Source organism: Pyrus communis, chromosome 14 (assembly GCF_963583255.1).
Source record: "Pyrus communis chromosome 14, drPyrComm1.1, whole genome shotgun sequence".
NCBI lineage: Eukaryota > Viridiplantae > Streptophyta > Magnoliopsida > Rosales > Rosaceae > Pyrus > Pyrus communis.
This window is the reverse complement of record NC_084816.1, coordinates 5120856-5142721: the sequence shown is the minus strand read 5'-3', so window position 1 is coordinate 5142721 and position 21866 is coordinate 5120856. Positions and strand designations below refer to the sequence as shown.

General features: G+C 38.0%; 3 protein-coding genes and 1 pseudogene across 4 annotated transcripts; all 4 read right to left on the bottom strand.

The window, feature by feature from the left end:
- Positions 1-412: 412 nt before the first annotated feature.
- On the bottom strand, positions 413-6645 carry LOC137715807 (alpha-glucan phosphorylase, H isozyme). Its single transcript, XM_068455156.1, has 16 exons — positions 6319-6645; positions 5977-6233; positions 5711-5890; positions 5306-5482; positions 5138-5223; positions 4790-4979; positions 4431-4523; positions 3919-4103; positions 3661-3778; positions 3452-3580; positions 2733-2951; positions 2438-2641; positions 1943-2101; positions 1609-1872; positions 968-1158; positions 413-768 (listed from the first exon to the last, which is right to left on the bottom strand). The coding sequence occupies exons 2-16, from the start codon at positions 6193-6195 to the stop codon at positions 642-644; spliced, it is 2541 nt and encodes an 846-aa protein (XP_068311257.1). The 5' UTR covers positions 6196-6233; positions 6319-6645; the 3' UTR covers positions 413-641.
- A 978-nt stretch (positions 6646-7623) lies between these two features.
- LOC137715868 (calmodulin-binding receptor-like cytoplasmic kinase 2) lies at positions 7624-11959 on the bottom strand. The gene is made up of 6 exons (XM_068455220.1): positions 11620-11959; positions 10832-11073; positions 10519-10687; positions 10003-10092; positions 9578-9873; positions 7624-8089 (listed from the first exon to the last, which is right to left on the bottom strand). Exons 1-6 carry the CDS (start codon positions 11867-11869, stop codon positions 7769-7771), a joined length of 1368 nt encoding a protein of 455 aa, XP_068311321.1. The 5' UTR covers positions 11870-11959; the 3' UTR covers positions 7624-7768.
- A 1103-nt stretch (positions 11960-13062) lies between these two features.
- On the bottom strand, positions 13063-16949 carry LOC137716222 (probable anion transporter 4, chloroplastic; annotated as a pseudogene).
- A 2001-nt stretch (positions 16950-18950) lies between these two features.
- LOC137715132 (uncharacterized) lies at positions 18951-20468 on the bottom strand. Of its 2 annotated transcripts, none has more exons than XM_068454367.1 (3): positions 20155-20468; positions 19598-19738; positions 18951-19334 (listed from the first exon to the last, which is right to left on the bottom strand). In XM_068454367.1, the coding sequence occupies exons 1-3, from the start codon at positions 20341-20343 to the stop codon at positions 19182-19184; spliced, it is 483 nt and encodes a 160-aa protein (XP_068310468.1). In that variant the 5' UTR covers positions 20344-20468; the 3' UTR covers positions 18951-19181. The 2 variants fall into 2 exon arrangements, with proteins under 2 accessions (XP_068310468.1, XP_068310469.1); XM_068454368.1 differs by having other exon boundaries at positions 20173-20468.
- Between the last annotated feature and the right edge of the window lie 1398 nt (positions 20469-21866).

The window sequence follows — 21866 nt, the reverse complement described above, 5'->3', positions numbered from 1 at the left end:
GAGTGCAGTCGGGGTAGATCTTACTCTCCGTCTCGCTCCCCCTACAGCAGGTCGCCAGTGAGACGGGAGGAGCTCAAGGAGGAGCTACACACACTCCCAGGCGTGGGAGGAGTTACAGGAGGCAGTGTCTGGTGTCTATCAATTCATGTTAATCTCATTCAACCGCAAGATGCCAAGCACTCGTTTGGTGTCTATGATTGGATTTTATTTAATAACTTACCGAATTGTGAATGGAGAAATGGATGTTTCTTTTAAATTTTGTTATCGTACAAGTTTGAAGAATCCAGTGAGTTATAAAATCCAACCCAATAACGAGCTTCAAGAGTTGTCCAAATTCTTATCTCAACTTACTCGCATGCCGCGGTCTTGGCCCGGTCTTTGTGAAAGAGTTGAGAAAACTCCTCGGTTTATGTAGTATATTTTTGGATCATATAAATCAAAGGCCAATCGAGGTACAAAAACAAATGTGTGCAGAATAATTCTTGAAGGAAGCATATAATTGAACAAAAAAGTGAAGAAATAAAATGGAACATATAACAACGGTTGCTACTTCTGTTGGCTTCTTTTATTCTTTACCTTAAGCTTTTCGTGGCATAGTCATGACACTCAAATAAGCATCAGAACCAGCACCGTGAAGGGATCTATGGTACGCGGCACTCCTCTATGTTCCAGATTTCCTTGGCGTACTGAGCAATTGTCCGGTCGCTGCTGAACTTGCCAGACCCTGCAGTGCTTAGTATGGACATCTTCAGCCACCTTTTCCTATCCCTGCAGGTGAAAAATGGCACCTCGTGTCAAAGGTGGAAGTAGTTATATTGTGGCGATGGACTCAAGTATTTCAAGCAGCGAGATTCATGACAACAGTCAACACAAGGGTAAATGTTGCGGATTTTCTTTTTCTAGTCGGAGTATATACTTGCAATTCAAGAAATCTATATTGTAAAGGTTAGAAGGTTTGACATCTTACTTGTAAGCTTCATCTACTTTTGCCTGAGCATCCATATACTGTGCGAAGTCATGGCCAACAAGAAAATAATCACCACGACCATAACCAGTGTTCCCCTCCAGAGAGTCAAGAAGTGGATTGTAATCGTAGCTCCCAAATGCTCCACTCCTAACAAACTGCTTGGCTTCTTCAAACCGAGGATCGGGTTTGAACTGCGTGATTTACAAGAAGAGAAAAAGGTCAGATAAGAAAGACTTGTGCTCGTTCACCAGTATGCACAAAAGATAAATTTAACTTTCAGCTGGATGTAAGAAATTCACATCATTGATTAGTTTAAGGAACCCCTTTCTGGGAGATCTAATAACTATCATATTGGATACCTTGATTAGACAATTAACAGTCATCGAACTATTTGGTATCCATAAATTTAGAAACTTATTATAACTAGTTTTTTATCAAAATCCTGATAGCCTGTTGCTCCAACTTAGAACTAATATTGCTCAGGCTTTGGCAAGTTCTCCCGAAAAAGCTTCATGATTCATTAGCATTTTGTAACGACGATAAGAAGCCATCTACCATTAAGAACATTGAGTGCAGAGCTTTCATACTACTTGCATTGATCTAAGTGACACATATAATAAAGAGAAAATGAAGCCTCATACCAGGCCGTTCTCTCTGTCCTTGCGCAGCTTAGGGACTTCATCAGCTGTTGCACCAAAGAGAAAAAAGTTGTCCTCCCCAATTTCCTCACGGATTTCCACATTAGCCCCATCCAGTGTGCCGATTATGAGGCAACCGTTCAGAGCAAATTTCATGTTGCTTGTGCCACTTGCCTCCATGCCTGCAGTACTGATATGTTGTGACAGCTCACTTCCTGGGATAAGTATCTCGGCGACAGATACATTGTAGTTTGGAACAAATACAACCTGAACATTAATGGTTATTAGGCCAGAATCAACCAATTGAAGCAAGCACGCTAGGAAAATATTAACTAACCTTCAAGTAACTATTGACATCAGGATCATTGTTGACCACAGCACCGACATCGTCTACCAGCTTGACTATTCTTTTTGCATTTGTATATGTTGCAAATGCCTTTCCTCCAATCATGATAGTGCGTGGAGTTGTCTTCTTTCGATCTTCAGGGCTCATCTCCTGCCACAGTTCAGTTCCAAGCAAGTTCTCAAAATCATACATAAACTTGAAAAAACGATATATAACCTTAAAAAAGAAATCCGTTGAACACTGCTTGCAAATTATAATTTTAAGGCTGGAGAATAACAACCAAAAGCAGAAAGAAATTGATTGAAAATTTATTATTTATTTGATGTACTTAGCGGGTGCAACAACATTACAAACAAATTGACAGAGATGTACACAGAAATCCAAGTTCAAAGAGCATGAAGGTTCATATAATGGGTAGTATCACTAAGCAATGTTGATTGTTTCATATAACTAAATAGTCAAGTAACAAGGAGAAGCCTTTTATACCTTTAACTTCTTGTACCGATAAACTGCACCCAGAATATTCAGCAACTGTCTCTTATATTCATGGATACGCTTCACTTGTATGTCAAATAGAGTGTTTGGATCAATCTTGACACCTGCCACATGCTCTATGTACTGTGCCAAACGCTTCTTATTGGCCATCTTGGCAGACGCCCATTCTTCTTGTAATTTTGAATCATCAGCAAACTGTTGGAGTAAACATACTGACTTTTAATATTTCAACTGCAGGAACGATCTGACAAGGACAAACAATTCCATATATATGTGAGATGCATACCTTTCGAAGACCTACAAGTAGGTCCAGGTTGGTAACCCATTCATCCGTTTTTAACCATTTGGTGATTATATTACTGAGCTCAGGACTGCAAAACCGAAGCCACCGGCGAGGAGTAATCCCATTGGTTTTGTTTTGGAACTTTGTTGGCCATATGGAGACATAATCTACAAATAACTCATTTTTTAAAATATCACTGTGCAATTGGGCAACACCATTAACCTACAATGACACGGAAAGCAATGAGATTCTCGAAGTCAACACTCAACAGCTCAAATGTGGAAATAAGGGGTTCTTATATTGTGGGAGGGAAAAAGAAAAGGAAAGCAGAACATATATATATATTCAAGCCTTGTTAAATTTTACTAATAAAGATAGGACTCAGATATAAAATAGAATAGTCAAAATATGCACTTATGCAGACTGCCATTGGGTGTCTTCCTGGGAAGAACTTGCTCGTTCAAAGCTTGAGTTCAAGTCTCACCAACGTACATGGTGGACTGTACCTTACAGTCTTAGACTCTGTATTCACTATTGCATACAATCTCTTCCTAACCCCTTTTTCTTTGGGGAAAACGGAGTAAGTTGCCTTTCATAATAGTTTATTGAAGGAAGCTGGAAGATTTCTAATAACCATATCAGGTTACCATATGTTTACGTTGAAGACAGCTCAAAATAAGCTATAGGAGATGCTTGTAAATTTCCCCAAATAGATGTCTTACCGTATGTGCAGACACAACACATAAATTTGCCATTCGCACTACAGGCTTTTGGGGATTGTTATCCAAGACGCACAAGCTGGGAATTTTGCTCTCAAGATCACTTCGTGTAGCATGTACCATAGCAATGAACTGCCAGGATGCAATAATTTACATTAGAAGATAACAACTTTAGCATAAACAGAACAAATAAAAAAGATGAGAAATATTACTCTTTTGTCAATTTCTTCTATTATTTGCATATGGCGAGGGAGAAGCTTCCACATTACGGCTTGTGACCATTTCTCAAGTGCTTCAGGAAGGACTGTGTGATTAGTATAAGCAACCGTCCTGGTTCAATTATTATGTGTTAGTACTTTATAGCTCCTTGTGCAAGAAGCATTACAAACAAGCTGAGTAGCCATAGAAGAAAAAAGAATGTATGCCAACTTCAGGAAGAAATCCTAAAAACAACATGAAATATAATTGACCTTGTTGTCACTTCCCATGCCTCATCCCACCCAAGACCTTCCTCATCCAATAGCAGTCGCATCAGCTCCGGAATTGCCAGCGTAGGATGAGTATCGTTCATTTGGACAGCAACCTTTTTTGGGAACTCTGACCATTGCAATGTGTCTGTCCCCTGTTTCCTCTCCTTGAATCTAAAAATAATGTCCTGTAATTTCAAGATTATAAGATTGAGGATCAAAACATCTTAAAAGGACTGAGATGACAAATTAGCAACTGAAAATGCCTCTTTACGATAAGATTGGATATGTATTTTTGCATATTGAAGATAAAAATCTGAAATGCTAAACCCAAGCATCACTTTGAGGGGACATGTCAATGTGAAAACATTTTTCTAAAGGTGTGAGATTCTTTTGACCTTCTCTAATGACATGTGGAAATTAAATGGTCATCTGAAACAGCAAATGAAAGAAATAAAATAATGGTGATGCTTACACCAACAAAACAATGAAGGATAAGACGATAATTAACCAACCTGAAGTGATGCACTGCAGAGGAAGAATTGTTGCTTCAGCCTTAAAAGTTTCCCCTCCTCTGTGGCATCTCCAGGATATAGAACAGCACAAATCTGCAAAAAGCACATATCACAATGTGGTTCAAGAAAACATTTAAAACATGAAGACATAGTGACACACATTATTGAAAGGGAGAACAGTAGTTATAGAAAAAGACTTAGCTTAGTATTATGTGTGTACACACACACACACAGTAATACAAATACACATATGTAGATATAGTAAACTTAAAAGGCTTTTGATTGAATGTCTATTGAAGATTTGAAATACTGGCGAGTGGTTCCAAGACTAACTTGCCATTAGGATATAAATAACCAACCTGTTGAGCTCGAGAATGAAGCTGCGCAGCAGATTCATACTGTCCATCATTAAACTGAAATAGGTTAAAATCCTCAGCAGATGCTTTGGCTTCCCATAGACGGAGACTAATAGTGTTCTTGGTTTTGTATCCTGGAATTGGCACATCATAAGCCAGAGCTTGCAAAACCTCTCCCTCAACCCACTTTCGGCTATAATACAATCACAAGAATAATTGCTGAGTTAGTGTACTTATATTTCAAGCAACCAACCAAGTTGCACGTGAATTTATGACATTGATAATTGATAAATAATTTTTTTGTTTTAGAAAAGTGTAATAATCTATTCTGTTATCAGTATTGACACTTACGATCCATCAGGATTGACGTGAACACGACCAAAAAATCTGACAGGGTACACAACATCATGCCTGACAACTTCCCAAGGACTAAATTTCTGCACAAATTCCATCGAAAAACATATCAGTAAGAACTCATGACAAACATAAAATTTTAGAGAACTCGAGGTGGTACAGAACCTCTAGCCAATCCTCAGCAGTTTCTTCCTGGCCATCCTTGGCAATCCGCTGCTTGAACAGCCCGTACCTGTACCTCAAACCATACCCCCATGCAGGCAAATTCAATGTTGCCATGGAGTCTAGAAAGCACGAAGCAAGCCTTCCCAGCCCACCATTTCCGAGGGCTGCATCTTTCTCCTACAAAGATTCATTTCTACCAATCATCCATCAACAGATTGTACGTCGAATTCATATAACGAAAACCAATTAAGAATCCATTTCAAATGATTAACAACCTCCTGAGGTAACAATTATAATTCATTTCAACAACACTAAAAGTACACGCACAAATTCTAATTATGTGAAAGAACAAAAACTCAATCTTTAAAATATAATTGAACAAAAATCGTATCTTTCGGAGATTACCTGCTCTGTTATTTCCTCCAGCTGATGCCCCAACTTGTTCAAAGCCTCAGCATAAGCACTCTGAACATTCAAATTCCCAATCGCATTGGTCAAGGCTCGTCCTTGAAGATACTCCATGGACAAGTAGTAAGTCTGCTTGGGATTCTCCTTGTGGAAATGCAGGTACGTCTCGTTCCATTGCTACAAAAAAAGAAAACCAAACAAAATTAAAAAAATGGAAATCGACCAAGATTGAACCCGGAGGCTGAGAAACGGCGGTACAGTACTTGGATCAGGCGATCGCGGACGCTGTCGGCGGTGGCGTAGTAGGCTTGCTCCGGCTCGAACTTGAACGGCGAGAAGTGGGGGCTGAATTTGGCGTGGTAATTGATGTTGGAAGCAATCTGCGACGGCTCTTCGGCTAAAGGGTTTGCGGTTGCCGGAATCTTGGACGAAATGGCGGAGTCTGTGATGGTTTTCCCGTTCGATTTCGCAGTAGGCGCCATGGCTGAGCTTCCAGCGGCTTCTTAATCCTCAATAGTATCTGAAAAATCAAAGCAAAATTACCAAATTAGTGTCGAACTCACACTGTAAACAGAAACCCAGAAGAGGAAGAGAGAAAAGATTACATCTTTGAAGTGGGTTTTTGGTTTTTGGGAGTGTGAGGTTCTTAAGAGTGATGAAATGATCAGCTGAAAATTATTAGCATAAAGGAATTTAAAAGAGAATCTGAGTGTAGGGGAGCAGATATTTTCGTATAAAGGCCAAAAGTGAGAGAGAGAGAGAGTGTGTGTGTGTGTGTTTTGTAGGTAAACTAAAAATATCAGAGAGGGAGAGAGGAGAGAGGGAGAGAGAGGAGGAAGGAGAAGGAGGAGAAGAAGAAGACTGTAGGAGGGAGGTCCTAAATTTTCATATATTTTGCTTTCTTTTTCGTGATTTGTTTTGGTGGAGTGAAGTGAACGTGAACGTGAACGGTCACATGAAAATGGAGCCAAAAGAGGGCGGGTGTGTGTGTGTGTGGCAGCGGGTGAAAGGTGCACAATCACATGACAAGCTTTGCTTCAATTGGAGATCAGATTTTGATGGTTTCTTTTGCCTTTCCTATGCTTGAGTTAGGGACGCCACGTGGCTTCGTTTGATCCAAGGTGCCTTGGATCACGTGTGCATTATAAGAACTCTTCCATGAGGTTAGGGACAAAGCTCAACAAAGTTAAGCTATGCTAATGACAATCGCTCACGCGCACGTATTTGATGTAATATGAGATTTTTTGCATGTTAATGAGCAAAGCAACGTCTTTTGTATTTATAAGCTCGTTTGGAAATGTTTTTAAAATGAAAGAGTTTTTGAAAAAAAAAAATTTGGGTTCCAAAAATACTTGAAGTGTTTCTTGCAAGAAGCACATAAAAATGGTGCTTCTTGTCTGAAGCACTTCAAGTGTCTTTCCATATTTACTTGCATTTTTATTAAGGATTGATCCAAAAAATATTTTCATCAAAAACGGTTTTAACTATTTTAAATGCACCTTCAAATGAGTTTATGTATGAAAAATAATGCACACTATTTTTTTATATTTAAATAAAAGGTTGCTATTGACTTTCTTAATTGCAAGATGACAAAGAGAGTCAAGAAGATAAAATGAGATAATAGTACATTTTCAATATTTTATTATGTCACTGATATGGTTTTACTACGATGGAATAATGATACGATGTAACCGAAAAAAAATAATGATGTGGTACAACACAACACTGTTGTATGTGAAATGCTTTTTCCAAAAGTCCGCCAACGGTTTAGGAAGCATAAAAAGTGATTTTCCGTGATTAACGTATTTATTTTTATTGTTGACATATTATATAGTTTATAAATTTAACTTAAAAAGTTAATTTATCTTGCATTAGTTGCTAGTTAGACGCCAACTTTGGTTCGTAATAAAATCCGATTGCCATTGAAATTTAATATTTGAATATTGGGTTATTTACAAAAAGACGTTTCTTTTTTACATAGATGTACTAACTAAACACTTGGATAGAAGAAGAAAACAATTTTCTGTAAATAATTTCACTCAAAATTCTTATAAGTTAGGCAGAGATAAATTTCTGCCATTCATCATCTTGAATCCCAAACGATGTCTGCCGAGTCATCTTTGCATCTCTGACGGGATAATTCGCAGAAAAATGAACATCAGAGGAAGAAGGGAGGGATTTTTCTCGAAAGTCCTTTCGAATTTCCCATAACACTTCAGCACATTTTTTCATGGAGGGTCTTGAATTTCTTTGAGGTGCAAGGCATTCCTGAGCTAGCAGGAGGACTTTCTCCAAAACCATCGTTGATGCCGGGTTTCTCCGTAGCCTTGGATCCATGACAAGTATCGCGTCTCCTCGTTTCAACATTTGGATTGCCTGCGGATGTAAACATGGTTAGGCTAATGTTTCATTTCATGAATGTTTGTCTATAACACATGGGAACAGGACATCTGCAGAGGAGGATGAAATGATCTACCGCAACTGTAGCGGTTTCATTTGATGAATGTTTCACATGTAAATGCAATGAGGAATAAGGATGAAATGATCCACCGCAACTGTAGCGGTTTCATTTGATGAATGTTTCACATGTAAATGCAATGAGGAATAAGGTGGATGTTACAAGAGCTAGACTCATGTGGTTTGCCTTTATGCTCTATAGAAATATGTCATGAGTGACAGATTGTCTAAAGTTTAACAGAAACATGTGATGAATGTCGGAACTACAATAAATCGGGGAGATTTAGAGTAAAACAAAACTTGAGCAATGACTAATTAATCATGTAAGGTGGAACTCTGGGCAGATTTTACCGCGAAGCAACATATAGAAACGGACATCCCAACAAATTTCCAGTTTCGTGTCGGTTTAGTAATGTCAAGATGCTTAAAATGAGGGGTTATTATACAAAATGGTCCCTGAAATTTGCATGATCAATAGAAATGGTCCCTGAGATTCAAAATCAATAGAAATGGTCCCTGAGATTGTCCACCATCCATGATTTTGGTCATTCCGTTAAAAACGATTTTGAGCAATGTTCAAAACTTTGTAACTCAATCGTTTCTTAACCAAATTTGACCCATAATATATCAAAATGAAGAGAGGAAAGTGTAGAATAAGATTATACTTATTTGGAAGCCCAATGGTTGCCGGAGATGGCCGGAAAGGTTAATGGTCCGCAGGAAAACTGAAAAACTTGCCGAAAACTGGGTAACTTTAAACGTTCATAACTTCTTCAATACTCAACCAAATCGAGTGATTCAAAACGAAAATAATACTTCTTGACAAGACGAAGAGAATGATACCTTTTTTCGAAGGCTAACTCGCCGTGGTTTGGTCGGACAATGGCTCGAAAGTGGCTAACCATTTTCCAGTTAGCCACTTTCGAGCAGTTTTCTGTCCAAACCACGGCGATTTAGCAGTAAAGAAAGATACCATTCTTTTCGTCTCATCGAGAGGTATGATTTTCGTTTTTGAATTACTCGATTTCATTGAGTATTGAAAAAATTATGAATGTTTAAGTTTACCCAGTTTCCGGCAAGTTTTCCAGTTTTCCCTCCGACCAGTCACCTTTCAGGCTATTTTCCGGCCATCTCCGGCAATCATTGGGTTTCCAAATATGTATAATCTTGTTCTACACTTTCTTATCTTCATTTTGATATATTACGGGTCGAATTTGTTTAAGAATCGATTGAGTTACGAAACTTTGAAAATTGCCCAAAGAGTTTTTAACAGAAGGACCAAAATCATGGATGGTGGACACTTAGAGACCATTTCTATTGATTTTGAATCTCAGAGATCATTTCTATTGATCATGCAAATCTCAGGAACCATTTTGTATAATAACCCTGAAATGAGTATACTCTTACCCATCTTGTTGTAATTCTTTCATTGGTTGGCTTCTTTGGTTCGATGGGTCGTCTTCCTGTCATAAGTTCTACAAGCACGACACCAAAGGAGTAAACATCGCTCTTTACGGTGAGTTGATAAGTTTTGAGGTACTCGGGGTCCAAGTATCCTGCCGTTCCTTTGATTTGAGTTGAAATGTGAGTTGCATTTGGGTCTGCAGACGATCGTGCAAACCCAAAGTCCGCCACTTTAGCCCGAAGTTTCTCTGTGATGAGGATGTTTAAAGATTTTACGTCTCTGTGGATTATCGGAGGATCTGTCAAATACATGAGACGATTCAGGTTGTCAAATGCCTTAACAATAATAGCCTAATCAAATTAAATGGGAAGCAAGATGAAAACATCTTTATCGGTCGAGTAATTTGGATTGAAAATGATGTACACACCTGTATACATGTGAAGATAGGTGATTGCATGAGCCACATCAATAGCAATGTCCAAACGTTCTCCGGTTTCAAGTTCATTTCCATTTGTACCTTCATGAAAAGAGGACTATTTTTATATACATTTCTGGATTAGTAGTATGTTATTTCTGATGATATTCGGATTATCTAATTATCACAGAAAAGAAGAAAAATACAGAGCTTCCATGGCGGGAAAAGTGTTCCGAGCTTCATGTAAAACACAACCAGACAACTAAAAAGCTAATTTTTTCAACTGAATGAAAAAGGAAACAGGACACTGCCAATGATCCTTCACTAGTCATGGTAAGGCGAACCAGATCGACTACTCTCTTCTTTTAATAGCAGAATCATATCTTTACCATAAAATTTCCATCACTTTTCATTCTAGTTCGATTTATCTAACTCTTTTTGTTACTTAAAGTTGACATTTGTTTATGCTCTCCGACTTCTACTGACTAACCCTATTGAGTTTCATAACTAAGTTTTCTTAAGACTTACCATCCAAATGCTCGCGAAGCGTTCCATTTGCAACATATTCAACCACAATAATCCGCTCATCTCCATGCTCCAGATATCCATATAACCTTACCAAATTCAGATGCTCGATCGTTGACAAGGTAAGTATTTCATTCTTAAACGCCGTTTCTAAGATCTTGTCAGATGCAGCCTGCACAAATTTTAAGTCGTTATGCAAGCTAATAGAAAATGAGATTAACTATTGTCGGAACAATGCTTTACCAATTAAAAGGATTCCGCTTGTTTCTCAATGTATAAGGTACTACAATCAATTACGAGGCATAAATTTCTATACCTTCCGAGCACGCTTTACAGCAACAAGAGATCCATCTGCAAGCCTTCCCTTGTACACCGTTCCAAATGCACCCTCACCAATCTTATTTGCTGGAGAGAATTTTTCGGTTGCTTTGAGAATCTCTTCGTAAGAGAAGTTCGTCGTCTCAATTAATCCACTGGAAAAACTGATGGACTGAGAGAGCTTTAACTTTGACGAGCTCTTACTCCTAGTATCACTCACTGACGAACGATCAGTTGAAGCTGCAGGACATAGGAAAATATTAACAAAACTAACTTCTCAATCTTTGATTTTTGAAAGCACTGCTCGTTTGGCAAGTGCTTTTAAATGACTGAAGAAAATGTTGTGGATTCTAAAAGCCCTTGAAGTGCTTCCTACTAAAAGCCCTTGAAGTGCTTCCTACTAAAAGCATGCTAGAAGCAGTTCGAGTGCTTTTCCAGAATTAATTTGCATTTTTATTAAGGTTTGGTTTCAAAAACATTTTATTTAAAAAACACTTTTAGTCGTTTAAAAAGAACTTGTCAAACGAACCCAGTATCTACCGAGCTGAAAATTTCTATGCATCTGCATATGGTATTTACCAAGCTGCAAAACACATGATTATAAGTCCATTTGGAAATGCTTCAATGGAAAGCACTTATACTCAAAGGCGCTTTTATTCAAATTACATCCAAAATTTTCAATAAAAATGCAATTGTATCCGAAAACGCTTTTAGCTCTTCCAAAAGCACTTCTGAACATGTTTATTGTAGATCTGTGCAGAACCAATATGGAAGTAAAAAACTTACACGAAATCCCCCGGATTCGAGAATCATTTCTTCTTGTTTCAATCAAAGCAGCAGCCTTTGAGGCGGCCTTTCGCTGTCCGAAAAGAGCTGTGAAAATCCCGGCAACTTTCTTCATGGCAACCTTGATATGCCTCAGGACAGGAAGACTTTTGTGCTCAGCTTTGTTCTTGTTACCATCTTCATACCGGAAACTGGCGATTTGCTTTCTCTGATTTGCCTGCGGATTATGAGGACTTGGTGTTCTCTTCATTGCCAGAGGATATGGAGTTTTTGGCCGTCTGATGAATTTTGATCAACTTTTGGCTTTGTTGTTTACAAGTAGCTTTCTTGCATTTATGATTCTTACCTATTATATTTTATTTAATAAAATAATTGAATGTTTACTAAAGTCTTAAATTTTGGATTTTCCCACTGATGTTTATGTTTTGTAAGACTAATTCAAGTGATTTTGTGGATTAGTCGCCATCCCAAGTTTTGATGGAGGACAAATCAGCAACAGCATTTTCAGTTAAATATTTTAAAAAGGAATTCGTTGGAAGTTTCATCATTACAATCCACTCTTCCAGAAATCAGAAAGACTCACACAAAAAGCCTCACTTTAACTACCATCGTGTAATTCACCAATGTTAAAAGTTTAATTCAAGATGCGATACGTGTCTAGAATTTGCTCCTAATCAAATGTTATGATTTGGTCAGTAGAAAAATTGTATGTGTTAATCCTAAAAAAGAAGAAGAAGAATAATATTTGGTCAAAATTGGAGGATATTTTAATAGGCTGCAGATTATAGTGGCAAGCCAAGTTGCAGGGCGGGTTACATCACATGAATTGATTGAGAGCTTTTGCCTTGTTGCATGATTGCATCCCTCTTTCGATCCAAAGAATTATTTCCGCACTTCCTTTTTCTCCTCTTATGTACTGTCCTTTCTTTTTCTAATCGCAGGATTAAATAAATTAAAAAAGGATTAAGAGATATAAATAAATGGACTGAATGCAAAAAGGGGAAAATGGGATTTACTTAAAAGGACCTGGCTACTCTGCCTTTCCAGTTCTCATACACTATCATCCTCTCCTATTTATGCGGTCACGGTTAAATTACATCAACATTTTATATCACTATTACTTTTTGTCTTATTATTTGTATAAAAAAATCAATATAAAATGTTAACGTAGCTTAACCGTGATCGCACAAAATAGAAGAAGATAAGAGTGTATGAGAACTGAGAAAGCAGAGAAGCCGGATCCTTACTTAAAATCATTTTCCTTTTGCTCAACTCTTCATTTTCAGCATGTGCTTCTGACCTTTCAACATTTTACTTTATATCAAAAAGACAAAGAATGATATTGACTTACATTTGGCTATTACCTGACGGAAATGCTTCCGCCAGTCGCTCATGCATGTATGAATCGTATGAACCGCAATCAATCAATGAGGAAGCAAGAACAAAGAATCTGGCATCGTACCTCTGGAACGTATTTACACATATCTTTTACAAAATTTGGTAATCAGGATCCCCATATGCGCCTGAAACAAACTATTGATGCAGGAGGAAAAGGAACACTACCAGAAAATCCACTGTACACACTTCAGATTCATACGATGAACAAACAGGATATTTATTAATACAACGGATGACTCCGAACGATCTGTACAATTCGTCAAGTCCGCCTTCCAACGTTCTGTCCAATTCCATGACTGCTCCGTTAGTTACAGTTGAAAACGCATCATCATCGTCATCATCAATCGATGCTTTCGCCAGCAGCCCTTAAATATCATTCATGAACTGTCAAGCAAACGTCAATGCACAATCCAATTTCATTAGGGATATAAAACTGCCAACGCGTTAGGAATTTAAAACCGTGTAAATGTTTAAACAGTATAACAAAGCAACAAATTGGTCATTATGTCAAATCTCCACAATTCCTAATGGAAGTTTAAAAGCGGGGCAGGGGCTTGGAAGGAAAATCAAATTTGAAGAATCGATAACGATGATACTTACCAGGTTCAACGAAATTTACTCTCTCTCCAGTAGAAAAGACGACGTAGAAAAGGGCAGCAAGAATATATAAGAGCGATGTAAGCAATAGAAATCCTTGGAAAGAACCCGCGAGTTCAACAAAGAAACCAGCTCCAACTGTTCCCAAAATGGCAGCAAATGTTCCAGCAGTATTTGAAATTCCTAACACAATAAATAACGGGATATCATCAAATTTTACCAAATCAACAAGTTATTTCACTACGCCTTGGAAGCATTAATATACTGAAAATTTATTCTAATTTTACATACCATGTAAAACACCGGAGTACTGTGGAGCGATCTCCTGGTTAAAGAAAAAAATATTAATTAAGTCACACCAAACAAATAAAGAATTAATTCGAGGTACTAACTACCATCAAATAGTTGACTTTAATAACATTCTCTAATGCCAACCTGGAGATTCACAAGAAAACCAGAGTGACTAAAAGATTTCAGCCCGACTGCTAACGTAAGCCAAGCAGATGCAACTGCTGGACTTTTTGCTGTAATTAAACCCATAAGAGCTATCCCAGGACCAATGAAACCGATTGACTGCAGAGAAGGAACAATATTCACATTCAATAAGCGACTAGAAATTCAATTCATATAGGATATAAATTTTTCTTTAACAAAGATCCACTTTGACTAGAAATTTAACCATCCCTGGTGGTGAGAAACTTTTGGTAGTACTAAACTTCAAGATTACAAGTATACAGTACAACTTCTGCAAATAAGCTCAAAATATAGACGTTTCCTTCCCATCTATTTTATTGATCATTCAAACCATATTTGAAGTGAGGATCTCCAGATTATGGATTACCCATCTTAGTTTAAGGCCTCGAAACAGTAAAAAACTAGTATACAGAACTGCAGCACATACCTGCATGATCTTTTGAGTCAAAGTGACACTCGTACCATTTCGTATCAATATATCTGACCACAAACCACCAACATATCCCATGACTGCCATGACACTCCATGGAACAGCACTAAACCAAGCTGCCTGTCTGAGGTCAACATGGTACACCTGAAGTAGATCAAGAATCATACATAAGCTACACAACACTCACGATAGGAAGCGAAAATGAAATTATAGCCAAAGATTAGGCCTTACAGAGTTGAAGTAAATGGGCATCCAGGAAAGAAATATGAAAAAACCCTGCGAAATTTGAAAAATGAAATAAAAATAATCAGTCTGTGCTGACATATACAATTTCCATACAAGGATACAAAGTAAATATGAATTCACAAAAAGCTATCTATAGGGATTTTGCCCGTTAGATCTTGTTATATTCAACGCATTTAAAGGACATTAACAATATGATTCTCAGAGTAGAATAACCTGGCATGAGATGTATATGCATTACCCAACTGTGCATGGCATTTGCAACTATTATGGACCAGGTTGGCATTTTAGAGAGCAAGCGCCTGAATGGAGGGATCACTTTGGCTGTCTTAGGTTTATTCTCCACGAAAAAGGACTTCTGCCGCTTGTTTGATATGTAATCCAATTCATATTTTGATATTTGAGGATTTCGGTCAGGAGTACTTGATGTTGCAGATAACCACACCAAAACCTAAAGAAATCCAGATAAACCAAATATCGCGAATGGTACAAATATACCACCTTGTGACATGAGGATTGGAGAAAGCATGAGTCCTACTGCACTTCCAAGCTGAAATCCGGCCATTGCAAGTCCAACAGCCCTGGCTCGTTCTGTTTGAGGAAACCACCTGAAACAAAAAGTTCATACCGTGGTCAACATTTTAGCTCCACCAACAATTTAACCAAAAAACACCAGTAAGAACATCATTAAAGTGGCTTTAATGTGATTGGTAAATCCATAAAGGAAGTTTGGAGACCACCGTCACCTCGCTACCATGTTGTTCATGCATGGAAGAGCCACTCCTTCTGCAATTCCAAGGAGAGCACGCATCGCAAGGAGGGCCCATAGAGAATTTTCCGCAGCCCACGGAGTAAGAAAGGTTGCTAAAGACCACAAAGCCACTCCCCAGGCCATGACTACCTTACCACCATAATAGTCCACAAGAGTCCCTCCAGCTATGGGAGAAACGAGGTAACCCCAAAGGAAAGATGACTGCCAAATGTTTTTTCAAATGAGTATTTCAGATTCCCTACTATCAACAAAAACAATTTCTAGAGCGATTTTGTTGAAAACCCAGGAGTTCAACTGTTTTAGCTTAAAAAAATAATAATAAAGAAATCATTTCTGCACATCCGTTCCCTCCTTTTGCACACCATGTTTATTACGTCCCTTGATTCTCAATTGATTTATTCAGTCCAGGCAAAAATAAACATGGGTGTGCAAGGGGAGAAAATGCGCTTGCGGAAATCACTTTCCATAGTAATAATGAGAAATGGAGTCCATAGATTGAACATTCACGGGCTCATTTTGTTTTTGGAATCAATCGTCAGCCAGACAAGTACTTAAAGTGCTTCATGCAAGAAGCACACCACTATGACACTTGGTGCTTTTGCATGAAGCAGTTTAAGTGCTTTTAAAAACAATTCCAAACGAGTTATACATCTAAACTGCTTCTTCATAAGAGACCTATTTATAGGACTTGCTAAAATATTTATAAAAAAAAAAAAAAAAAATTTCAATATAATCACCAATTATTTGGATCAAGTTCAACTCTTTGGTGTTTGGGAGCATTCCCTCAGCTGAAGGCATTACAAATTTCAAAAATTTATGCGGTCATAAACTTCTTAAATTCAAAGAAAATTAATTCAACCGAAATTAAAATACAAAAATAAAAAGAAAAGAGAGATGAGGAGAGAAAACTACCTGAACAATACCAGCAAACGATCGGCTCCAGCCATTAGAAAGCGATAACGGCACAATCGCCACCGACATCACAACACGGTCGGCATTACAGAGAGCCAGAGCCAAAGCAAGCATCGCCACAACTTTGACCCGCTCCGAGGTGATAAACTCGGCGAAACTCGGCGCCTGAACTTCGTTCTCCTCCGAAAACGAGCCGAACTGAGCGTCGTTGGAAGAAACCCTAAATCGGTGCGGGAGAACGAGGCGGAGCTCGGCTGAGCCATGCTGCAGTCGAATTCTCTGCAGTGAGCTCGCCGACGAAAAGTCTCGGAATCGGGTGTTTCGGTTCTGCGAGTCGACGAAACGCGGAGGGAGCTGGAATTTCGGCGATTCAGGTTTTGGAACGTTTCGGTCTCGGGAGAGAGTGAGATAAGAAGTTCGGATTGCAGTTGCAGAGGCCATGGTGGAAGCGCGCAGTGGCGGAGAAAGTCACAGTCGCCACTGAGAGTGACGACGGAAATCGGGTGTTTTGATAGTGCCAAAATTTCGGGTATTTTATAACATGTTCAAATAAGTTTTTTTATTTATTTTAAAATAATTAAATTTTGTTTTGCAAAAGTCAGCCCGTTTAATGATTCGGCCCCACACGGCCCTGGTCTTTATGGGCTAGGACCGGGATTGGTTTATCAAGTGGGCTACCTCAAAAACAACCCAAACCAACACGTACCAACTTTCAATGGGCCAGATCGAACCGGCCCGTTTGACAACTCAGACTCTAATTATAAACAGTAAAAGACTTCCGCTCCAACTTTCTCTCTCCCCCTCTCTCACTCAACTGGAGCGAGAAGCAAGTGACCATTTATTATAACGGTGAAAAGGGATAGAGTATTTGCATGATGTTGTGAATTCAAATTTTTTAGTGTTTAATTTAACATCTAATGCCAAAGAAAAATAGATCATTTTTTAATCTCTTCCTCCTAATCTATCAAATCGAAAGATCTGTACCGTTGAAATTTGATTCAATAGTTAAAGTTATTATAACTTTTAAAATGTACCCCCATTTGTAGTCATTTAACCAAATTTTAACTGTACGAATCCCTTAATTTTGTGGATTAGGAGGGAGGAAATGATCCCTTTCCTATAAATCTAATATAAAAAACCCGGCGGTTATTGCAAAGTGGCAGAGATGGTGAAGCCGCCGTCGTTAAGACTGAGGCCGTGGTTGTCGTTTTCATAGCTTTTCCCACCATTTTTGAGCAACTAATCACAGCTTTTACTGATAACATTAGTGTTTTTCTGGGCTCAGTCATCATGTACTTTCTCTTACTAAACCCTAATGTTTTGAATTCCATCTATGAGAAGTGTAAAACAAGGAATATATTTTCTTTGATTTTGTTCCATTTTATCTCTGAAGGTGAGTTTATATTTGTTTTTCCACTATTGATTGATACCTCATACATAAAGGTATTAAAAAATTTATGTATTTCTCCAAGGAAAGTAATTTCCACACACCAGTTTTCTGTCTGCACGCCATGTTTCTAGTGAACATTGCAAAAGATGAAAATGAGTATGCGGAAATTATTTCTCTTTCTCCGCTTTAGATGGTGTGTAACTAAAATAGAGATGAATGATAGTTTTCCATCATGTGCTTGGGTATAAAAGCCTCTTTTAACCAGTTTTTGCAATTAATTAGGTCATTTTTTGTTAACAAGGGATTAGGGGTACGAATGGGTTCGGTATCAAAGCATCAAGCAATGGTTAAAGAGAGGATCGGCGCATTACCAGGTGCAGTCCTCTGTCACATCCTTTCGTTCCTACGAACAAAATATGCTGTGGGGAGTGAGGACCACCGTTTTGTCTCGAAGATGGAAGAACGTATGGACTTCTGTTACCTCTTTAGACTTCAACGACGAAGATTTTAATACTACAGAGAATGGTTGCTATGGCTCTGATCTCAAGCAATTGAAGTTGGTTCTTTGTGATTGCTACTATGCCGAATTGCTAGCCGAGGGTCTTAAGAGATCAGCTAATCTCAAAGATCTTTTCTTAGAAGTAAGATGTCTTCATACGTTACGTAATATGGAACCAATATACAATTTTTGCGATAATTCTCATTCGTTCATTCTTTAAATTATGGTTCAGAGCGTGAAGTGTTATCATAAATGTTCAGAGCCTCAATGGAATCCACCAGGATTTGTGCCTATTTGTTTGTTGTCACACGTCACGACCATCGCCATACGAGGATTCAAGCAGCGGGAGATTGAGATGGAACTTGCAACGTAGTTCCTAAAGAACGGTAGAGTTTTAGATAAGATGATAATTGATACAAGTTATTTGCAGATGACAGAAGAGTTACGCGAGAAATTTGCAATGTTTCAGAGGGGTTCCGTGGCCTGTGAAGTTGAATTTATCAAGATGTAATTTAGGGCTTACAAGGATCCTGCTATCACACTTGCAAAACGATCCCTTTCGTTGGGAAAAGGCTTTACTTACATCAATCTTTGCCGTAGAGAGATCAAGATAACGTTTATATTGTCGAAAATGCACGTACATGTTTGTACGTTTTGTTCAATATCAAGGGCATATCAACAATATATTCTGTTCCGTGGCTGAACAAATGCTAAAACATGTACTTAAGCGCGCGTAAATGAAATCATTTCCGTCTTGTACATTATAGAAACAAACCAACGCTCAATTAGGATCCAACCTGTGGCCTCGGGAGTTCCCTTTATATGTTATGAATGTGGGAAGGACTCCTTAGAGTTTGGGAACGCGACCAGCATTTGAACGAAACAATGAATGTCGACCTTCAGCTATTATCTCTCCCGTTGCTTTATTTCTGAAAATTACCATCGTTCCACAGTAACCGCCTGTTCGTCCTAAAACCCTTGAAGTTATCTCTAGCTCGTCCTGCAATTTGACATCAAAAAAGTTAGAGGTCTCTTCGGGACATCCGATGACAAAGAATCGATTGATACAACGATCATGTGTGCGTTAACAAACTAGCTGTTGACCTCATGCTACTTCGATCTCTTTTTAATGTCGGAAGATGTACAAAGTTCGAATTTCCTCCCCGTTGATTAAAGGTATTGGAAGATACTAATTACCAAGCGAAATCGGAGCACATATTTATCAAGAAGACATGAGGATCGGAGTGGAAGGATTTGGCTTACATGAAGCTTGGCAGTCGACACATAAGAGACCGATATGTCGACAGAAACATTCATAGGGAGACCCGGAATATAAGCTACGGAGGCACCAACTATATCAACGAGATTTGCAATTGCACCATTTGCCAATTTTCCATCTCTATCCTGCAAACAAATTATTAAGAACATGCAATTGCGCCATTTGCCAAATTTCGGAAATGCTTCTCAAGAAGCATATATCTGGTGCTTCTTCCAAAAGCACTTAACCCAAAATCAATTTCACTAAAAACATTTTCAATCATTTTAAATGAACTTTCAAGTACGCTCACAATAGTTTTCTTAGAATTGCTAAAAGCACATATGAGCGTAAGTGTTTTCACGAATTGTTCTCTTAGTCACCTAATGATCAAGAATTGTACCGTCACTTGCCGTTACATTCGATTTAAAGAGTGTACATGAAAATTATGAAATGAATGGTGTTTTTGCTAAACTAAATAAAAAAGATCCAAGTTAATTAATTTCAACAATTGAAGTATTAAATAACAAAATCTAAACATATAGAGATTAATTAGATGACTCACGACAAGGCGGGGAGGGACCTTGAAAGAACAGAGGACGACACCGGGTTCGACTCGCTCGACTAGGATACCTCTCAGAGCGAAGGCTTCGTAGAAGCTGGACTTTCCGATTTGGAGAGCTGGGATGGCGACTCGCGACACGGTCTCTGACTCGTCCGAGTTCAGCTCCAGACACTTCTTCGCCTTCTCCATCTTAACTTCCCTTTCCCCAAGTCTATAACCTTCATTCGATTGGATCGGAAACCAACTCAGTGCGACTTGACCGCTGGCATGTAAAGAGCAACGAGGTGGAAAAAGTTCCAATCACTAGATCTGAAAGAGACCGCGATTGAGACCGAGAATCTCTTTCCCAGCGAGGTGATTTAAAAACTGAACTTGCTTTGTTGTATTACTGGGCTTTTTCTAAGGCCGCAAAACTATTTGTAATGGCCCATGGGCTCTCGTTTACAATTACACGATGTTATTAATTCAGATGTAATAATTCGAATGAAACACAAAGAAATGATTGATATTTAAAGGATGTGTGGTATAGTATTAATAATTGAATACACCCAAGTCAGTGGGGTTAGCTTAATGGTGAGGGTGGGCAGGGAGATGGGTAGCACAGGGCAGTGACAGTAGCGGATTTAGGATTCGAATCTTAGGTGGTCCTAATGTTAAAGGTTCAAGTTTTTTTTAGATAGAAACAGAGCGCGAAAGCCTAAAAAAAAATTCTGTTTATTCACTAAGGCAGTTCGTTTAACACTTGTTGAGTGATATCGAAATGATTTATCAAGTGTTGTCCATGCAATGTGTCTACATATACCTAGCAGGTATTATATCAAACATTTAATAAGTCTACAAAGTTCAGTACAAAACATTCATAAAACCCTCAGAAGATCTTTACATGCATATTTTTTGAACTACGGGTGATCTTGGGACCACCTAGTCCCAGTGGTTATCCACCTCTTCATAGGAGTAGCTAGCTAGGTTCCCGGTATGAAACCATCCAATATAACCAATAAACAAACAACAAATACAATTGTTATAAACATAAAGAAATTTAAAATATTACATGACAGTGCGTGCAATAGTTACACCGTACATTTACTCATAAATCACAATAAGGCCGAAAACTAATGCAATGGGGAAGTATATATTGCCAAGAATCAGAATCTTTATTTACTTTTCTTTTAATAAACATATAACTAGGAAATAATTAAAAATATGACCTTGGGTGCAGAAGAAAATGTTTTTAATCGCTTTAAATTAAGCATTTTTCTTTTGAATATCTAATCCAGTACTTGAAGATGGAAACTAAAATAAAAAGAGGAAGCAACACATAAATAAGGGAAGTTATTTATGCCCATCATTTTTCATAAGGAGAATCAGGAGACAGAAAAAAAATATAGAAAAGTAGATTTTAATCCCTAAATAAGATGAAGTTTAGAAAAATGTCTTATACAAGATTAAAAATTAATTTTAGTCCCTAAACTCTATTTAATGCCAGCATATGTATTCAATGTTTCTTTTTTTATTTATAATTTTATGAATTTAAATTTTATGAAAATATTATAAATTTTAATTCTCATTATAGTAGGCATCTTATGTAAGAAAATATTTTCGTAGAGATTTTTCGGTACACTTATGTTTTTGCATATTTTCTTATCTGCCACTAATTCATAAAAATATATTTAGGTACGAACATTTCAATACAATGGGTTAGTATAATATAT